Source organism: Lonchura striata, chromosome 4 (genome assembly GCF_050655825.1).
Source record: "Lonchura striata isolate lonStrDom1 chromosome 4, ASM5065582v1, whole genome shotgun sequence".
Taxonomy (NCBI): Eukaryota; Metazoa; Chordata; class Aves; order Passeriformes; family Estrildidae; genus Lonchura; species Lonchura striata.
The window spans coordinates 31,760,451-31,780,404 of record NC_140706.1 but is presented as its reverse complement, the minus strand read 5'-3'; the positions used below and the strand labels follow the sequence as shown (position 1 = coordinate 31,780,404).

The 19,954-nt window shown below is 36.6% G+C and overlaps 2 protein-coding genes across 5 annotated transcripts in view; one reads left to right on the top strand and one right to left on the bottom strand.

Moving 5' to 3' along the window:
* Nucleotides 1–12,069, top strand: part of SNX25 (sorting nexin 25) — an 82,599-nt gene extending 70,530 nt beyond the window's left edge. The window contains exons 13-19 of the mRNA XM_021541976.4: nt 545–658; nt 1,187–1,351; nt 4,445–4,562; nt 5,764–5,830; nt 6,966–7,147; nt 8,708–8,808; nt 9,612–12,069. Coding sequence (XP_021397651.2) covers nt 545–658; nt 1,187–1,351; nt 4,445–4,562; nt 5,764–5,830; nt 6,966–7,147; nt 8,708–8,808; nt 9,612–9,686 — 822 coding nt within the window. The 3' untranslated portion in view covers nt 9,687–12,069. The remainder of the gene's footprint in view (nt 1–544; nt 659–1,186; nt 1,352–4,444; nt 4,563–5,763; nt 5,831–6,965; nt 7,148–8,707; nt 8,809–9,611) is intronic.
* Nucleotides 1–19,954, bottom strand: part of LRP2BP (LRP2 binding protein) — a 96,100-nt gene that overhangs the window by 71,286 nt on the left and 4,860 nt on the right. Inside the window, exons 3-8 of one of the 4 annotated variants that reach the window (XM_085578713.1) lie at nt 19,797–19,910; nt 18,119–18,261; nt 17,937–18,042; nt 17,258–17,481; nt 13,517–13,682; nt 11,526–11,773 (exon numbers count right to left, since the gene is read on the bottom strand). In XM_085578713.1, coding sequence (XP_085434839.1) covers nt 11,708–11,773; nt 13,517–13,682; nt 17,258–17,481; nt 17,937–18,042; nt 18,119–18,261; nt 19,797–19,910 — 819 coding nt within the window. In that variant the 3' untranslated portion in view covers nt 11,526–11,707. Of the gene's footprint in view, nt 1–11,525; nt 11,774–13,516; nt 16,969–17,257; nt 17,482–17,936; nt 18,043–18,118; nt 18,262–19,796; nt 19,911–19,954 lie in introns of those variants that run through there. The other 3 variants (XM_085578715.1, XM_085578714.1, XM_085578716.1) reach the window with 3 other exon arrangements.

Sequence of the window (19,954 nt, the reverse complement as noted above, 5' to 3'; positions counted from 1 at the left end):
ACAGGAGGGAAGAGATACAAACAGCCAAAATTTGTCAGAAGGATAAAAATTTCATGCTGCCAGTTTTATTCCTAGCTTTTTGGCCTTTAGCCCTTTAGAGCTAGATTTCTATCTACATATTTCTGGTCTGTGACAGAGGATTATAAAACTTGTTTATATTTATTTTTCCCCCTTAATAATGTTTTACTGGACTAACCCCCTTTCAAAATGGTATATGCTCTACATTGTCATACAATAGTCTGCTGTAAGAATGAGGTTTTATGTCTGGCTTCTAGGGAAGTATTAGAAATGACAGCTTTCGAGGAGAGAGAAGGTTGAGATTTTTTTTCACTGTGCTTTGACCTTTCAGTCTGATAAGGAATAGATAATGGTGCTGTAAAGGGAAAGGGTTTAGATGTGACAGCCCACAGTGGGAAAGGGAAGGTGTTTTCTTGAGAGGGGTGTGGAAGTGAGGTGACAGCAAAAAGGAGTCTCTTCATTTCCATTCTGAAACACCTGTCTTTTTTCTGCATACATCTTAACTGACCTGTCCTTTCTCTTACAGTGTTTTCCATCATTAAAGAAAGTTCAGTTGCCTTCTCTCAGCAAGCTGCCCTTCAAATCCATAGACCAGAAATTCATGGAGAAATCCAAGAACCAGCTTAATAACTTTCTGCAGGTAAGACAATAAAGACAAAGCCAACAGATATCTAAACAGGAGAACTGAGAGGCTGCTGCCTCTCTATTGCCTAAAGAAAGAGCTTAGAACAAATAGGTCAAATGTAAGGTTTGACACTATAAATGTCAAAGTTGTCCAAAATGCCTGGAGTTGAGATGAGTTTGACTGATAGTAAGCATTTCTCTAGTGGTAAGTTAATTTAAACTTCAGTTAATTAAGGAATCATAAATAATGAATCCTTTAATTGCCACTTTCAGCTAAAACTCTTCACAACAAATTCTTTACAAATGAGAAATTGTTATAAAACAAGAAAGTTGTAAGACTATAAGCTTTATTCTTACTAGTTTGGTACTTTAGAAATAGTTTCTTAAAGTATCTATGTGAGATAGGGAATTTTTTTCTCACACTACCTCTGAGCTGTGATTTAATTAGTTTTATTGGATGCCTCAATACATCTTATTCCTTAACAAGAAATAGTTAATTGATGTGTTGCTGTGTTGTGATGTGTCATTATTTTTTTTTCCATAGAAATTACTCTCTGATGAAAGACTCTGCCAGAGTGAAGCACTTTATGCCTTCTTGAGCCCCTCCCCAGAGCACCTCAAAGTTATTGATGTGCAAGGCAAGAAGTCATCGTTTTCACTCTCCTCATTTCTAGAACGACTTCCTGGTGATTTGTTTTCTCATCAAGAGGTAAGTGGTAGAAAAGTAATCTTCCCAAATTTTATTACTTATCCTAAATAAGCAGGGAGAGTCATTAGTGTTTGAATGGCAGGCAATATTTCCAAAGGTCATTTGTAATTTACAGTAAGTGAATAAAGAGTTAGAAGTAGGAGCTGCCTATAAATTTAAAAGATGTTTATTAATAAAATAGATTTCCTCCCTTTTGGTACATGCATATAGGCAAATGTGTAAGCTATTGTAAATAAACAAATTGCAGTTCATGTGGGATTGTTAATTTTTTTACAGCAGAATTTTCCACTTTTTGAGTTCTGGACATGCATATTTCAGGTTTTGGCAGGTAAAAATAATTCTCCCTTGGGAATATTATCTTGGCAAGAACAGCTGCATTTCCTTCAGGACAGCTTCTGAAGTAGACCTAGTTTGGACGAAAAACTGTTGGCAAATAGTACAGGCTTACTGAGGGCATTTGCAAATGCAGGTAGGAGTCTATGTAGGCAAACCAGTTGAATTTGTTATTAAGCCATAAGAACCCATTGTTTATCAAAATGCACTGAATAATAGATTAGTGACTAAAATAGCTCATTGACTAAATTAATATAATTTTATTCTGTATTGTTCACGTTCAGATAATGCAATATTCAAGGAGATGTTTCTGTTCCCCTTTTTAGTTATGTTACACAAAATTAATTTGAAACAGTTAATTTCTTACATGCTGTAGTTGTCTGGAGCAGATGTGTCTTATGCAGGATAATTTGAAATTGGGGAGCATGTACGCTTTTAGGCTTTTATTATGGAGAAAGGTGGTCTTGCATCTCAGAAATAAGAAAATCCTATATGTGTACCTTACAAAAGTATGCTGTGTTTGCATCTAGATGCTGAATGCATGTGCCTCATTTCAGAGTAATAAATATAAAGAAAGTTTGAGAAACTAGTTTTACTTTGTAGAAGTGCTTTCATTAAAATGCCTGATAGGTAGAAGTAGCATAAAATCATTGAAGTGTGAAGCTATTTGTATTTAATTGAAAAACATCCTCAAGACAAAGCCAAACTGCATAGATATTGTATTATGGGAGTGTGTAAGAGGAAATAGTTGGGAAATACAGAAGAAGGAAAGAGAATTTTTAATACCAGTGTGTGAGAGGAGAAAGAACAAATAAACAAAGCAGATGTTATGCAACTGTTACTGCTTCACATTTCTCTTCCCTCTCTTCTCCCTTCTTTCCTTAAGCTTATATATAATAGAATACAGGATGGTGGGAACTCTTAGAACCTATGAATATGTCATACAATTGTCCTAAAATGAAAGTAATAAAATAAAATGGAGGAAGACAGATTGTGAGGCAGTCTGGGATTAGCTCTGCTGTTTTCTGGACTCTCATGTCTTTCAGTGAGAGCTTTGGATCAGCTCAGTCTTGCCCCATTGATAGCATCTTGGATATATTAAAGCAGTTAAACTGGGCTTAAATAATTTGGCACAAAGTCATATATGAAGTTAGTTGTGTTAAACCACACATAAAGCTGGTATAATTGTGTTCTTTTTGTAACTGAGACTTTCTGGTTTAGTTTGTATTTTGAACTTTGTAGTATAGAATGCTCTCATTCAGTTCTCTCTTTGCCCTTAATCTCATCTCACATTTTTCAAATATATGTCAGAGCAATAATATTACTTCTTGAGTGTTGTGTTCAGGATTAGATACTGCAGCAATTTCTTTTATATATAACTCCTTGGACAGGTTTAGCTTTAGAGTGTAATTTTTTAGCTCTCTAGACCAAAACCAAATCAGAGCAAAAATGCAGTTGATATCATGTGGAAAGAAGGGCTTTTAGCTTTACAAATTTACTGGATAGAAAATGCACTGTAGTGTAAGAACTTACAGTTGCATTGTTGCATTTTCTAAATTACAGGAGATTCACTGACTAGAAGAAAAATAAACTAATACTAGGTGATTGAATGATGAGGATGAAAAGAAAGGATGATTGATATCTTTGAAAACCAGGCTGAAGAAGAAAATTTGCACATCATTCTGACCACTACTGATCCAGAGACTGGGGCATTGCCCCAGCCTCAGTGGAGGTCAGCTCTGCCTCTCTTTAGCTTTGCTCAAAGCATAGGCAGCCAGGGGAAGATCCAGGAAAGCAAAGGGATGTGTTGGCTGCCATGAGTAATGACAAGAGTTGTAGTCCTGATCCTGAAGCAATCTTCATGACAGTGAAAAACAACCTGCTGTCTGCTCTTCACTCTGAAATAGATGGTACTGCCAGAATTGAGGTGGTTCAACCCAGTCATCTTCTGGGAGATTATCTGAATAACTCTTCTCCCTTTCGTACCCTGAGCTTGGGTATCCTCAGGCTCAGGTCACTAAGTATCACAATTTGTGTTTCTGCCTGGGACTAGTTTTCACTAATAGTGCTTGTTTCTCTAGTGGCCAGTTCTCTTTCCACTGCTGGCTTTGGTTCCCAGCTTACTTCAAGGACAACTGCTTAGTGCCTGATCCCACTGAGTGGCTTCAGCTGTGAAGAAGGCACTGTCTGTTCTCCTGGGGAGCCAGCTACTTGCTTCTCCCTGTGTAATAATCAGATTTTACCCTTTTCTCCCAGCTGCTTGTATTGCAAACAGCTCCAGCTGTCTAGCTCCCATCCTGAATGTTTTTTATGGGTGTTATGTCAGAGGAGGCTTTGCAGTCACAAACACTGAGTGCCATCTCCAGCTTACAGCTCTCACCTGTTTCCTAGCAGTACATGACTCCCACATCACCTGCTTTCTTTCATCCAGCTGGTGTTGATGGGGCAATATAGGCAGTAGATTCTGAAAATCTGGGCAGCATTGAGGTGCTTACTGGGGCAAGGCTGCAACCAGAAGATACAGCAGTGATGATAATTCCAGCAGTGCAGTACCCTCATTGCTTTAGTCCAATGGGAAGTTTTCAAGACCCCTAGTGAGATTCCTGTTTGCCAGATCCTGCCAGCAGCAGTTTTTGGCTCTAACTCTGTTTTTTGAGAGGACGGCTGTGGTCCTTCCCCAGATCATAGAAGTAACTAAATCCATTCTGGAAGTAGACTGGGGAGCTGCAATACACACCTGTGTTGTCCTTCTCTTCCTAGGAAGAAACGGAAGAGGACAGTGACCTGTCAGACTACGGAGAGGAGGTGGATGGGAAGAAGGACTCTCTTGCTGAACCTTGTTTCATGCTCATTGGAGAGATTTTTGAACTGCGAGGAAGTAAGATATAAACCTATTCAATTGCTGATGGAATCTCTTGGCCCTGTAGGACACTTCATAATTCAGATTTTTTTGCTGTTGTAATAAGTGCAATCTATATTGCACTTAATCTTAATTCTTGCAATCTATATGACCAGTTTGGGACCAAGCTATTCTTAGTAGTTCATAACTTTGGAGTGAAATTACAATATAAAAATGGCAATAAAATGTAACTGGTAGGGGAGAGCATTTACACTTAATATTTTTAAATTTTTCATGAAAAAAAATAGAAAAAAAGGAAAAAAGGACAATAGTATACTTTTGTAAATAGGCTGTTCATTAGATTGTAGGAAATCTTGAAGAAGGAAAGATAGCTTTATTATAGAACATATTTCTGACAAAGAAATATAATTTTAATATCCATTTTAAGTGAATTATATATGCATTTTAGTTCTGCAGCATCTATGATGAAAATTATGCTAGAATTGTGGTATATTTAAATACTGGATTCCCCCCACCCCCCTTTTACGTAACTAAATGATGATAATAAAGAAAACTATTTTTGTTTCTATTTGAATGTGCAGCCACACATGATGCTCTATAAAATTATTTACAGGGTAACTATTGCAAAATGTGTCACCTTCCAAAAATGGCAGATGTATCTTCCAAATATAGACTTTTTTGTGATGGTGAACAGTATGAAAGAAAGATTTACCAGTAATTACTAGGAAGCACTCACTTTTGTTTCCTTTATTTGTAATGGAAAGCTGACTGCTTGGTTCGAGTGAAAATGTTTTCAGAATTTTAATGGTGCTGCTCTGTGTACTTCATAGTGTAGGTATGAAAAGGGTGGGAAGTTTGAGGACATTTGGGTTTTTTGTAGTAGAAAAAGGGGGTTGGGTAGTTGTATTGCTCAATAAACTTGAAATATTCTTACATATAAAAATTTACAGTATAACCTAGAGTGCATTTTATATGCATACTTATATAATCTGCAGGACTTAAAAAACATACAGCAAACAGTACAAGGAATGTAATCAAGAAAAATGAAACCTCTGTACAATTAATGGAATCTTACGGTTATAACAATGTGTTTACTGTAGGGGTGGGTTGTTTGGATTGATTTGATGGGAGGTAGGGGGCAGGTTTTGCACAGGATCATGGATTCTGGAATGTTATTAACTTCCTGGTTATTATTTTTTAAAATGTTTCATTGTTCTAGTGTTCAAGTGGGTCAGAAAAACATTAATTGCACTAGTACAAGTCACTTTTGGAAGAACCATCAACAAGTAAGTAGCTGTTGCTTTAACTGAGCTTTCATCATCATTCTATTAAAAAAAGGCTGACAGAAGAACGGTTAAAATAATCTGGACATCGTGTTGGATATGATAATCTGTATTTGTTTTTCCACAATTTACAGCTATGTTATGTTTATTAGAGAAAACACAGATTTGTGAATTATCTTTATGCTGCCAGGTGAGGCCTGCCTGAGGCTATGAACATACCTGTCTGCAATCACCCTCACATGGAAAGCTGTACCCCTGGTTTAGAAGCATTCTATCAGCACAGCAGACTGTTCTTTGTCCAGTGACTAAATTTGCACTTGCCAACATGGCTTTTAAAGCCTCTTATGTATATTACATAGCAGTAAATTGTACTGGTCTCAGAAAGGATCCACTCACTGAGTTTTAAATTGATTGGTTCATTTGTTCATCCCTGCTGATAAGTGGAAACGCCTGAAGGAGGATAGAGAGGCAGAGAATTTGTAAGCATAGCTTGCATGCAAAGTTCCTGTGTAGCTTTTTACATGTAGGTTGACTTTATTGATTGAAAGGGATTTGGCTGTATGGCAGCAGTACTGACTGGAGCCTGCTCTCTACCTTAGACTCCGGGTGCTGAAGGCTACAGTGACTGGTTCAGCCACAAGAAGAGGCTGCTATCTCTGTTTCTAATCCTTTCAGTAATGTGCTTTGCTATCAGTGAAGGAACTTACTGTACTTCTATCAAAACTGGCTATTTTTATCCTAGCAGGCACATCTCTGCAGGCAACTAGTTTGGAGTTTGCTACTATTGGTGACCTGATTTTCCTGACTTTTCCTGGTGGAGCATTTGTAGCGCCTATCCTTGAAATGTAGTTTTGATGTGTATTTCAATGTATTACTTGTAATTTGAAATGGATGTTTGTGGATTACATTGAAAAGCAGCCTTCTCCAGACCTAGGTCAGGTATCTAGAGTGACCTAGATCCTAGAGCACCCAGAGCTGAATATTACCTGCTATTACGCTAATAAAATCAACTCAGATATACTGGCAAAATTTCATGAAAAAGAACATCTCTTCCACTACTTTGAGAAGTAAAAAGAATAAATATGGGTAAAACATGAAAGACTAGCTCTGATGGACTCCTTTCTACACTTCTTTACAGGCAAATACGTGACACTGTACACTGGATGTTCAGTGAACCAATGCTTGTTTACTACATTGGTGTGTTTCGAGATGCTTTTTGGCCAAATGGAAAGTTAGCTCCACCACCGAGAGCCAAGAGCGATGAACAAAAGCAAGAGACAAAACAGAGAGCACAGCAAAAACTACTTGAAAACATTCCAGGTGAGATCACTTTGATTCTGCTTAATCACAGTTTTAAAAACTAATAAGGAAACTGGTTAATCAAATTATTTTCCTGTAGAGTTCTAAATTATGATTATTTGCATAAATAAGGATGATTTTGGTCTTAGTCTTTACCTCTTTTGCCTGTCTGGTAAAAGGCATGGATTCGGATATTATTGGTGGATGCAAAATCAAAATTGCTGTATTTTTGTGCATAATGTTCATCAACGAATCTCAGTCAATTTTCTCTCTGCTGGTTCTCTGTGAGCAAATGTGTGGCTCTGCTACTTGGAATTTCTTGCCAAATAGGAGAGTAGCACCACCCCAATTACTTCTTCCTCTTATAGTTTGAAGTTGGAGAGAGAGAGATCTACCTATGCTGTCTGTGCTGTGTGTTGTCTATTTCTGATAGGAGGTCTCAGGGCACTTAGAGTGACCTGCAGCCTGGGCAGAAGATCCTAGATGGAGTGTTTTTTCAGTATTTTCCTTTGCCTACCTCATCTCCCAAGCCTGGGCAGCTGCCTTTTCAGCCAGCATGTTTTTGGGGCAAAATCCCGAGATGCTCCATCCCATCCCACTCACAGGACATGAAATCCAGTTACATATTTCTGACTCCTCAGAGATCATGTAAACCCAAAGGCATCTAACTGAAAAGACTCAAAATCATTACTGTTAACACTTGGAAATGCACTTCAATATAGCTTGGATGCTTTTTTTCTGCTCCATCTGAAGAGAATGAGCTATTTTATGGCTTCACTTAGATATCTCATATACCCCCATGCATTAGGTAGTTTAATCAACTTTTACTGTGAAAAAGGAGTAGGTATGCATACAAAATTTATATTTTGATGTGTAAACAACCCTTCCATATACTACCTGTGTTATCTACTCATCTACTTGGCTACTAAATAGCTTTCCATAGTTGGTTTGTGGTATTTGATTTTCTGTTCATTTCTGAGCTTGGAGCCATATGTCAGAACATAGCTGAATGCACCTTAGATTAATGATGGAGCACTGAATTACTATTTATTCTCTAATTTAATCCAAAGCGTAAATAATTGACTTAGAATTCTTTTAACTGCCTTCTTGAGGGAAGTATTCTCTGTGAAGATTGAAAGGCAATTAAACTGCTATATTTGTTCTAAATGTTGTAGAAGTTGGTCTTTGTGGCTGAAGGTGTATTTAAGTGAAAGGTTTAATGATGTGAGATGAGACTTGACTCAGTAAGGTGAACTACTGAAAAAGCATTTGATGTATCATGTTAGAACGCTTAAAATGTTCTGAGATGCACACTTTATTAGGTAACTGGAGAATAAGGGTACCTTTTCAAGCTGTGTTTTTAAAAGGTTGGTGAGTGGGGACTTTATGTATCTTGTAGCCAAGGGCCAATGAAGTGCAGTGGATCTGTTTCCCCTTCTTTATGAGTCTTTATGGTTGAACTAGATGATCTTGAAGTTCTCTTCCAACCATTATGATTTTGGGTAGCAGAATGATGATTCTGGCTGGAGGTTTTGCCTAGCATGAGTGAAACAACATAAACTGAAGTAATGTTTGTTGCAGATACTCTGCAGAATCTTGTTGGACAACAAAATGCCCGTCATGGTGTAGTGAAAGTGTTCAATGCATTGCAAGAGAGAAAGGCTAATAAGCATCTACTTTATGTGAGTAACCAGAAAAGTAGCTTTTTAACTTCATAATCCTGTAAGTTACTGAGCTCTATGCACTCAGTATTAAAGCCTGGGTGGGGTGGGGGGGGTGGGGTGGGGTGTTTTTGCAGAGATTTATTATTAAAGTAAGTCAGTTGCTCTAGGTTTGATCACCTGATTAAGTTTGAATAACAAAAGACTGTTTAATAGCAGCATTGTTTTTGTCTAAAAGAAATCTTTTACCATATCCAATGTGCCTGACTTCATAAGGTACAAACTAACTTCTTCATACAGCTTAGAAAAATAAACATATCTTGGAGAATCCCAGAGAAGGAGAACTTCAGGATGGGCTCACAGGACATGACAGCCCTCTGGAAGTTCCACTCCTCAGCTGTTGGGAATAGTTGGAATATGCAGCTGGATCTAAGTACAACACCTTTACAGTCAGTCTCTTCTGGCACATTCCAGACAGCAGTCTGTCACACAATGCTGCCCTAGCACCAGAGAGGAAGTGCATGCCCTGGTGCTTGCTTATGATGCTATGGAGTCTTTGACAGAACAGCACCAGTTTATACTGGGTGGGAAATCCTCATCTGAATGGAGCTGCCCTCAACACTTGCCTCCTTTCAACCTTAAGACATTTCCCATGTTACCTGTAGGACATGTGCTAACTTCTGGATGAAAGAAAAGTAGTTGTACAAATGATGACTGTAATCAAATGTATATGGTTTTGTTATTTCTGGTTATCTAAAAATGTCAGAAAGGAAGAAGAAATTTGGTTGGTACCTGCATAATTTTAACTCTTTTCTGTTTTTCAGGTTTTGCTGGAACTGCTGCTAACTGAACTGTGTCCTGAGCTGAGAGCTCATTTAGAGCAGCTTAATGCCACTTAGGTTTGAATCTGCACAATTGGACCACTAGAGAAATGTCTATGTTTAAGAATAGACATGAAACTTATTTTCCTCTTTTCCATAGAGGGCTGAGGACTATGATTATTTTTAGCATTTTTCTTTCCTCTTGAGTTTTTTGTGAAGTACAGACTTGAAAAGATCTGATGCTGTTGTAGGGTAGACAAGAAATGCTGTATAGCTGCCAATTTTTATTTAAGTTGTTCTATTTGACTACTCCTCTGTTTCAAATATAGATTGAAAAATAAATGTTCATATATGCTCAAAGAAGCCAGAAGATATTTTAAACATTTATGGAAAGAAATTTTGCTTATAGTGGTAAACTAATGAATGTTGTACAGTTCTAATCTCCTCACTGAGGATCTAAGCATTCCTTTTTTTTTCTTGTGTATTGAAAAAGCCTTGTTGTGCAATACTACATGTAAAGCTATTGTGAAAATTTTATCAATTTTGGTTTTACCAAAGATTTCCTGTAGTTTGAAGCATTTGTAAGCAATAAATATCACAACTGGATTGCAGCACTTGATAATGAGGCTGTACTGACAACGGATCAATGGGTTTGACAGCACTAGTTTCATAAGAAGTATCTACATTGCTTTGAAGTCTGTGTCAAAATTATGTATTGTAAACTGGTATGTCCTAACAGAATGCTTGTGTTAAATGTTAGTTCAGAGATTAGTGCTTATGAATTGCTTCTATGAATGATCAAGCAGACATTTAATTAAACCATTCTGATATCTTCCCTGATATTATTCAGGGCTGTTTTATTCAAATGCCCCAATTTCAAATAACCTTCAAATCTTTCTCTTATTTTATACAAGGAAAGAAAACTGTCTTCAGTGGTTGTTTTTTAAAAATTTATGTTAAAATATGTAAATATGATGTTAATGCACATCTAAATAATTAAACAATCAAAAATCCCTAGCTGACACTCATTACTGTCTTCTCAGTTTGGTACAGTTGTGGTTTTAGAAAAATTACTTGCAGTTATGACTGGCTGTATTGTATGGTACATACAATCTGTATGATCTATTGAAATCAACATTTTTAGTAACATCTAACCTTCTGTTCCAACAGTTTCAGAAGAGTTTTCAAGTAGTGGAACAGTACTAAGAAGCAAGGCAAATTCTGCACTTCGAAAGCTTCACAAGTAAACAGGCATTTAGAAATGTGCAAGCTTACCATAGCAATCAGTAAGTTTTCCCAGTGTTTAATCAAAGTATCTTTTGATAAAAGATCCAGCTTGATGTTGCTCAGACATAAATACCCCTAGACAGTATGAATGCGATATGAAGGATTGAGGAAAACAGGCCTTGTCCTGAGGATGTATATTCAATTTTTCCATACTAATGTTAGAGGCTTTTTTTCCACAGTTCTATAAGTAGTATTTATTAGTTTGAGAAGCTGGTATGGTTTGAATTGTAAAGCTTGATGTTCCACTGGACAGTTTTCAACTTTGAATCTCTGCAATCCAAAAGTAATATGTATAAAGACTTCTAAGTAAATCTAGATGCTGTAGAAAGTATGTGGAAGGAGGTACAAGCACCACTAACAAATTAAGCTTTAAAAATAGCTATGGCCTGTGAGTGGGCTGTATGTGAAAATTAGACAAGTTTGGGTTCAAGCTTTTCAGAATATTAAAATTTAAATATTATAGATGCAAAAAGGAAACAACCATCTTTATTTGGTTTTGTTTTGATGAATGTGCTAGGTAGCAATATGACATGAAGAAAATAAATCTGTCCCAGTGAAATGTCCTTAATAAACCTGAAGTCTTCAATATGATTTAAAAAAAATCCATCTTGACTTCATCTGAGTTAAAGATAGTGTGAGCTTTCTATTTTCTCTTTATTTTAGATAACATGAATCAGTGAATTGCATTAAATAATAATTTATAGAAAGTTGAAAAGCAAGCAGTAAGTGATGAACAATCTGTAATTGCTGGAGAATAATGATGGTTTATTGTAGGAAATATATTTATATACCAGTTACAGTTAAAAGAAACACTAAATTCTCCCAAGATTAGCTGCCAGTTCAAGGTGAGAAGCAACAGCAGGATCCAGATGGCATGCCTTTAAAAGCAAAGAATATCAGTTCTGGTTTATAGCTACAATAAAATTGTATGTTACCAATATGACATTAATAAATCTTTAGGTGTCAAAAAAAAAGAAGAGACTGTCAACTTGCTGAAGTATTGAAGAGTTAACATATTTGGATTTGAATCCTTTTTCTGATGCCACGTAATAAAAAAAATAGTATTAAAATTAGCATACTGGACTATAGTGTTAGTCTTGGCTTTTTTTTATTCTGTGTGTTGGCATGGCATATGTAGCACCACAGTCAGAAAAATAAATCTGCTTACAGACTGGATGAGTTTCACTTGCATCCATCATCTATTTCAGGACCCTTAGGCATGCCCATATTCTCTCATCTCTTACAAAACTGACTTGGTCTAAGAATGGTAGGCCAAAACCAGAGCTGAGGAGTCAATTAAAACAAATATGACTTTAAGTAAGTGTAATTGTACAGTTAACATGAGAATTTTGCAGGTACAAAAAAAAAATTGAATTTTCTTGTTTATTTTATGCTGCTTCTCTTTTGTTATTGATTTAGAGACACATGACATCAGTCATAGGAACCATCTCTTTATAGTGATACATTAGGGACATTCCTAGATCAGTCTCAGGTGTACAGCAAGTGAATAATGAGTGAAAGCTGAAGTCTTCTTTCAGTTGTGGCAGTTTTACTACACTTTAGAAGACAGTGGGAAGGGCATGGCACAAAGCCATGCAGCAATTTAATCCTGATGGACCTCTTCAATGCCTTTGCTACGAATGGCTGTAATACCGCAGCTTATGTTCCTTCCCTGATTGCCTCCTCATCCTATCCTCAATAACATTTTTCACAGTGGGAGAACAAAATATTTAAAATGCCTGTATTCAGATTACCTGCTCTGCTAAGCCTTCTCTATCAGTGACTTCCGTGGGTAAAGAGCCACAAAATTCACTTGAAAATTTATTATTTCCATAACTCTCCATTCATTTAGATTGCACCAAGATGGACACCACAGTAGTCTACTTACAGAAAAAAACTGGTCACTACATGCATAGAAGCCACAGAGTCTCTGAAACACAGGTGCCAACTTGCTACATTCCCTTCAGCTGGTAAAATTACCTTGCCTTGATGCCTTTAGGCATCACTGATACTACTCAATAGATCAATGTTCTAGAGGCCATTATTAGTATTTTTCCTCAAGGTTAATTTTCATCAGTCTTACACCAAATTTGGAACTTTGGAAAAAATGTAACTGTTTTTTTTCCCCATATATATATTGAACAGGAAAAGCAGTAGATCCTCAGCTATCACAGAAAATGTAAATACAGAAATAAGCATGAGAACCAGTTATGGCCAATTTAATAAAAGTTATAATTGTCACAGACTCTATAAGGAGAATTATGATTTTTCAGTTGTGAGAGAATGACAGAAAGCAAATTTATTTAGGATAAAATGATTCAAATTGTTTAGCTAATTTATCCTGCCAGTTACTGAGCTCTTTTCTGTGATGATTGCCATAGATTTTTTTATTGTTGTTGTTGATTATATTGCTTGTTTAAGCAAGTGGGCAGATAGCATCCTTTCAAGGTTATTTTTAGTAGTTTTCAGTACATTTCTATCAGTCTACATGTTCTTGCAAATATTTTTTTAACACAGTGTTGGAGTCCTTAATAAAATAGCAAGTTTAGACTAGGCTTAGATCCAAAGTATCTCTCTATTTCATGAGATATAAACCAGTCTGTAAGACTTTCTCAACTTACTTTAGAATAATACTTTGCAGCAGCATGCTTATTTTTCTCTGTGCCTTGGCCAAGCTGGAGGCATCTAGCCAAATAGAAAGCAGCCATAGCAGCTCCTTTGGCTATATACATTGGATGACAATCAGTTCTATTGGCTAGCATGTTGATGTCATCATTTGCTGTAGCCCTGTTGTGGAATTTAGAGCATTACATTAAATAATTGCTAGTTCAAGCAATAATTAAAGTTGACCATATATGACTTCGACAATGCTTCATTTCTGTTTATATTATTATCCAAAATAAGCTGAAATTTACATGTATTTGGTGTCTTATGGGGATTCTTCTATTTTGTATTTAAGTTAGTCTTATTTGAATTTTGTGATATTAAACAGCAAGCAAGTACACAACACTTGAAGTCACTTTTACTACAGTTATATTAGTTATAAAAGGCAACATATTTTATGCTAATTGTTCCCACTAAATTATTTTATGGAAATTATATGTGGAAGAAAGGCAAAGCTCTTATTTCATGTAGCTCTTATTTAATCTTATTTCACTACATGAGCAATCTCATGTATTGGAAAACGTCCCTGGCCACAGCACAGGGGCTGGAAGTAGACAATCTTTAAAGAGCTAATCCAAACCATGCTGTGATTGTATGATTCTAAAATTTCCAGTTCTTACAGGGATATTGGCAAATTGTAGTAATCTGAAAATCTTGGACATATTGAGAGGTTATAAAACTCTAGGAAAACCACTTATCACAATCTCGGCTCAATTATTTCCTATGGATGCTTGCTGTCATCTTAGTTCAGTATGTTTTTACTAAGAACCATTTTAAGAATCAGAGGGATAAAATTAATTTTGTTTTAAGTGTCAAGCTAAAATTATCTAGTATAATCACTGTAATATTAGAAAATTATATGCCTAAGTGGGAATTTATTTTTTTCTGTTGTCTTAAAACAGATACCCCCAAGCCCCATATATTTTCCAGGTACCAAACAGTAATTATAGGCTTCTTTACACATCATTTTAGCTGTGTAAAAATCACAGACTTGACAGGAGAAGAAAAAGTGCAAGTAATTTCAGTTTATAGATACTTCCTATAAATCACTGTTTATGAAAGATTGTTCTCAATGACCCTCTGCATGCCAGTGCATACTAGCAGGCATGTGTTGAGAATGATGTTCTTACACCTAATTTGGTCCCATTAACAAACACAGTAACACAATTGTTCTTATTAGGAAGAACATTCAAATAAAACAACAGTAATATATTACCTCTTATTATTCCTGATGCATAACATTTTCCCCTTCCTTTCCAAAAGATAATCTACAGAATGTTGATTCAAACAATGATATCCAAGTCAGGCAAAAATTCTATTTCAGCATAGCTGACTTCAAGAACATACCACAGCAACTGGTAAGTACAACTGTGTGGGATAACTGAATTATTTGAAGTATCAGTAGGTAATGTAGATGCCAAGTATTAGGCAATGTTTTACTGTACATAGTCACATAATGTTTTATGCTTGTATATAATGTAACAAATGTAGTTGCTATGAACATAGAAGGACAAATTTTAGCAGAAAATGTATTGGTGCTTGATATTACTGGCTGAACTGCTGAGATTTTTGCCTCAAGGCTATCTTCAATTCTAATTAGGTGGAACTGTTTCAAGTATGGTTTCAGTGTTTTATTTCAGAAATGGTCACCTCTGACAGTACTGTGGGATTTCATTGCTATTTTCTGCAATCGCTATTGCAGCTGATGAGGTGCACTCTTTAATAAAGTCTGGACAATCTACCATGCAGCATTGACTGGAGGGGCTTCATTCCCAGTGAGACAGGCTAGACAAGACTGAACAGTTATGGCTCTATTGACAGTGCAAAAGAAAAGCAGCAGTTCACAGAGGAAGAGTCCTCAGCATGGAGTAGAGCAAACAGCATCCACAGCTGAACTACTGAATTACCAGAGCTTCTACTACACAGTGGCATATAGTGCAGCTTCTGTAAGATGGCAAGCTGTGACATGGTTATTGCTGTGCAGCAGCAGCTATGTGGACATACCCCGAAGAGCACAAATGTTATTGTGTGCCACTTGTGCAAATAATCTATCTGCATCTTTTTTTCCAGCAAATCAATAATCTGATTGACAGACTGAACTTTTATCAATACACTGGTAAACTCTGGAGGTTTGTCACAGAAATGGGTTGTTTATCAGCCATAGATCATTGTGCCAACACTGCTCTGGTCCTACTTGACTAGTTCAAGATACAGAAGTGGACCTGAAGTGGCCACTTGTGCCATGTTCCAACCAACTGGGGAATAAGCCAGGCCAACCAGAGCAAGAAAAAATGTTCCTTGGCTGCTTCCCAGGTGAGGACCAGAAGACAACCACCTCAAGTGTATGAGGACAGTGCACACAGCCTGGGGACCAAACAGGAGGAACTGGAGCTCTGCACCCACCCAAAGTCACACAGCCATAGGAATAACTGAAGCCAGGTGGAAGAACTCACGTTGACAGGAGGATTGTGATGGATGGATAGGCTGTTTTGTAAAGACAAAAAGAGGAGGAGTCATGCACTGAATTAAGGAGAATCTTGAATGTGGAGAAGTTAACTGTGGCAATTCTGGAAGCCTTATTGAATGCCTCTAGGTCAGGATCAGAGGGATCATCTCACGAGGGATTTTACACTAAGCATATGTTACTGACCTCTGAATCAAGACAGTAAGACCAACAAGATAATACCTGGGTCACTTAAGTAAGCTTTGGTAACAGAATCTGGATCTTAAGGGTGACTTCAACTGCCCAGGCATTAGGTGAAAGAAGAATACAGCAACTCCCAGGACATCCATGAAATTCCTGGAATAGAGCAGTGGATTACAGCTGCCTCAATTGTCAAAGTGCCAATCAGGAAGGAGGCACTGCTTGACTTGCTACTCACAAATCAAGAAAATCTGCTTTGTAGGACCTCAGTGAGTGATAGCCTTGGGTGCAGTGATACAATATTGAGTATCTGGGATCCAGTTGAGCACTCTGAGGGTTAGTACTAACACAAAGGTTTCAGATTTCAGTATAGTAAACTTCAGCTCACAACATAGTTGGGAGAGTCTCCATAGGAAGCTTCTATGGAGAATAAAGGAGCTAGTGTGTGCTGGGAATTTTTCAATAATGCTCTCCTGGAAGCACAATGAACTGTCAATTCATCCCCTTTAAAGGTAAGGAAAGTAGGTAGCAAGAGACCCTGGAGAATCATACCAAAGATGGAAAAGCAGGTAAAGGGAAGTGGTGGATTCACTGACCTTGTACACTTTTAAGATTCAATTGGACAGGATGCTGTGCTGGGCCACTGTGTCTAGACTGTGCATTTGCCAAGGAAGTTGGCCCAGATGATTACTGAAATGCCTTCCAACCTGGGGAGTCTTTGACACTATGACTTTAGGGGTTAAAGGGAATGGTGAAGGCAGGAACCTAGAGGAGACAGTGAATGAGGAAGGCAGGATTGCATGTGGGCATCTGCTTTGGTTTCTAGTTCAAGGCTGTTCTGCTTTACTGAATCAGAAGGAAAAGTTTAATCATACTGAGGAATTGAGAACCTTGTAGTATTAATTTTGTCATTGGCTATTCTGTTGTTAAAGTCGTTTTGCAGTTCATTATCTCAAACATTTCTTGAGTTCAATAGACAGGACCATCAATAATTTGAATCTGTTTTATGTGATCTTGCACAAAGAACCTTAATGAAAAATAGAACAAAAATTACCTTTTGGCTAGTGCAGCAGCTTTTGAGTAAAATTTTCTAGTGTAGTAATATTCTACAAGATGGCCTTGAGCATAGATGTTTCCAAGTTCTGTTGCTTTTCTCAAATGCTCCAAAGCAGCTGTACTGTTTCGACGTATACCTTGTCCATAGAGATACATAATGCCAAGTGCTCCCTTTGATTCCAGATTTCCATTGTCACATGCTTCTGAATGCCAGAAAAAGGCCTAAACAAGAGGCACAAAGCTGCAGTATGTATTTACTTAGCTGATTTTCTTGTATACTCTTTCCATAAAAGTTTTTACACCAATCATCCTGTAAGAAGTGCTTATACATAAAAGAAAGAAGAATCCTTGTAAGGCTTTTAAACCTGCTTCATTTACAGCCAGAGCTGTCAATCAGTGTTACCTGCTGGAATTATGAAGGTAACCAAACCTGACAAAACTTTAATCCATTCTATCATTCTTTCTGATACTCTCACTAAAGAAAACAAAAATCTTAGCTAGCAGTGTTAAATGAGACAAAATGAGGAATTCTGGCTATCTGTTCGCACAGGCTTAAATGGATGATAAGGTCTAATTACTCTAAATAGAATTTTCACAGTCAAATATACCACTGTATTATTTTTCTGAAATTAAAAATTAGTCATGACTACTTTTTATTTCAAAAGGTAGGGCTTTACCTTCTTCAGATTTTTTAGAAACGGCATAGAATAAAGCATTCCTAAAGCACTCTGGGCCTTTACACTTGCTTTTGGATTCCCATTGTCTGCAGCAGTAAGCCACAACCTAAGAAAATGGAGACAACAAAGTTTAAGAAACACACAATCTTGTATTTTTCAGGAAAATCACAAACTGCCCTTACCTTTCAGCCTCTTCAGTTGAATGTTTAACACCACATCCTTCATAATACGCCCTGCCAAGATTGTATGCAGCTGCAAACTTCAAGTGACTTGCTTCTGGGGAATCAGAGTTGAGTATTTTATTCATGTATTCCACTCCCCTTTCCTAAAATTCAGCCACATAAGTTGTTATATTCAGATTGTGAAGAGGATGAAATATATAACCTGAGAATGCACTAACTTCTGCCAGACAGGTAATTTTTTCCCCTTTGAAGAAAGGCTGAGGCATACTGGCAGGACAGCTTGGGAAACAGTGCCATACAAAAGCAGAACTGATCTTCGGTTACTAGACAGCCCCTCAGTTTTTGAGCCCAGAATATTTCTAGTGTGAAACATTTCCTCATAAGTGTTCATTTGATAATATATTACTCTTCTTCACTGACAAGTTTTTTCCCAAATAATATTATTGTGCTTACATAAATGAATGTCACATTCTACACCTGTAATATTCTCAATTTCAGAATTCTGAGAACTTTTTAATATTGCACATTGTATCTGAAATCATAAAACAACCTTAACAAGAAGGCAACATGATACATAGTACATTTTGAAGTCCCTGCAATTAAAATACCTTAGACTCATAAAGGACAAAATCTGATAATGTTAAATAAGCAGATGGAAAATATTGCATATGAGCAACTGGGCCTCAGAAGTACTTTAGAAACAAGATTTACACAGTTAGGATTTAGCATGGAAACCCTGTTTAAATTCACTGGAAACAGTCCTTTATAAAAGGTTTTGCTTTTATTTAGCTTTCATATTGTAATACACAAGAAAGAAAGAACTTTGTTAAAATGTTTATTTGCAAGTAAACAAACGTGGTAATTATGCAGACATACAGAAAAAATAAACTACCTCTAAACCCCAATCAGAATGTTTTAAGTTCTGCTGACAATGCTGTAAGGACCAGACAGGAGTCCGCATTTGTTAATATACTCTTTGGTTCTTTTTTTTTTTTTTTTGGCTGTCTGTCTTACAATCAACCCTCTTATTCCTAATGCTTTTGTCCTTTCCTCATGCCACTTTTTAAGATCATCTCCACCAACAAGTTAACTCTCCTTATTGTAGCAAAACATTCCTTTGTCTTCATTTTTGTAATATAATTCTTAGGTTTGAATTCTTCAAAATGCTTACAAATATAATTTTTCATATGTCTTAATTTAAGAATAATACTGTCAGCCATTGGCAGAAGCACAATCATCTGGCATCTCTTCTAAAAGAATAGAAAGTACTTTAAAAAAGCCTTTGTGCCAGAGATCTTATGCCTTGAAATGTAATTGTTTGATTTCCATTTTGACTCACTTTATTTTCATGTACATAATATGCTTGTCAAAAAGTAAAAAATTTAAAGCAATTTTCTAACATAGCTTCCACATCAAGTCCAACCAAGCCCTTGAAAGTTAATTTAAAAATAGAAATTACTGTATTTTTTTATTCCTATTTTATTATAACCATTTTTGAGAACCTCTTCAACCCTTTGTTCTTTAATGATGCTCTGTAAACATCTGCACTTTATGAAAACTCTCTCTAAATGAAAAGGCTGTTAATTTTAAACTAAATAATCATGCTTACATAGAAGCTCCTAGTAATTATCATCTGATAATAGAAGAAAAATAACAAGTGTGCAGCTAAATTACTCACAGGGTCTTTTTTAGTGCCAAGTCCATCATAATACATTACACCAAGCTGATACATTGCTTGAAAATCTATATCCTTGATTTTTTCAAATTGCTTTAATGCTTCTTTGTACAACCCCTGGGAAAGAGAAAACAAACAATAACTCTCTGATATATACACCC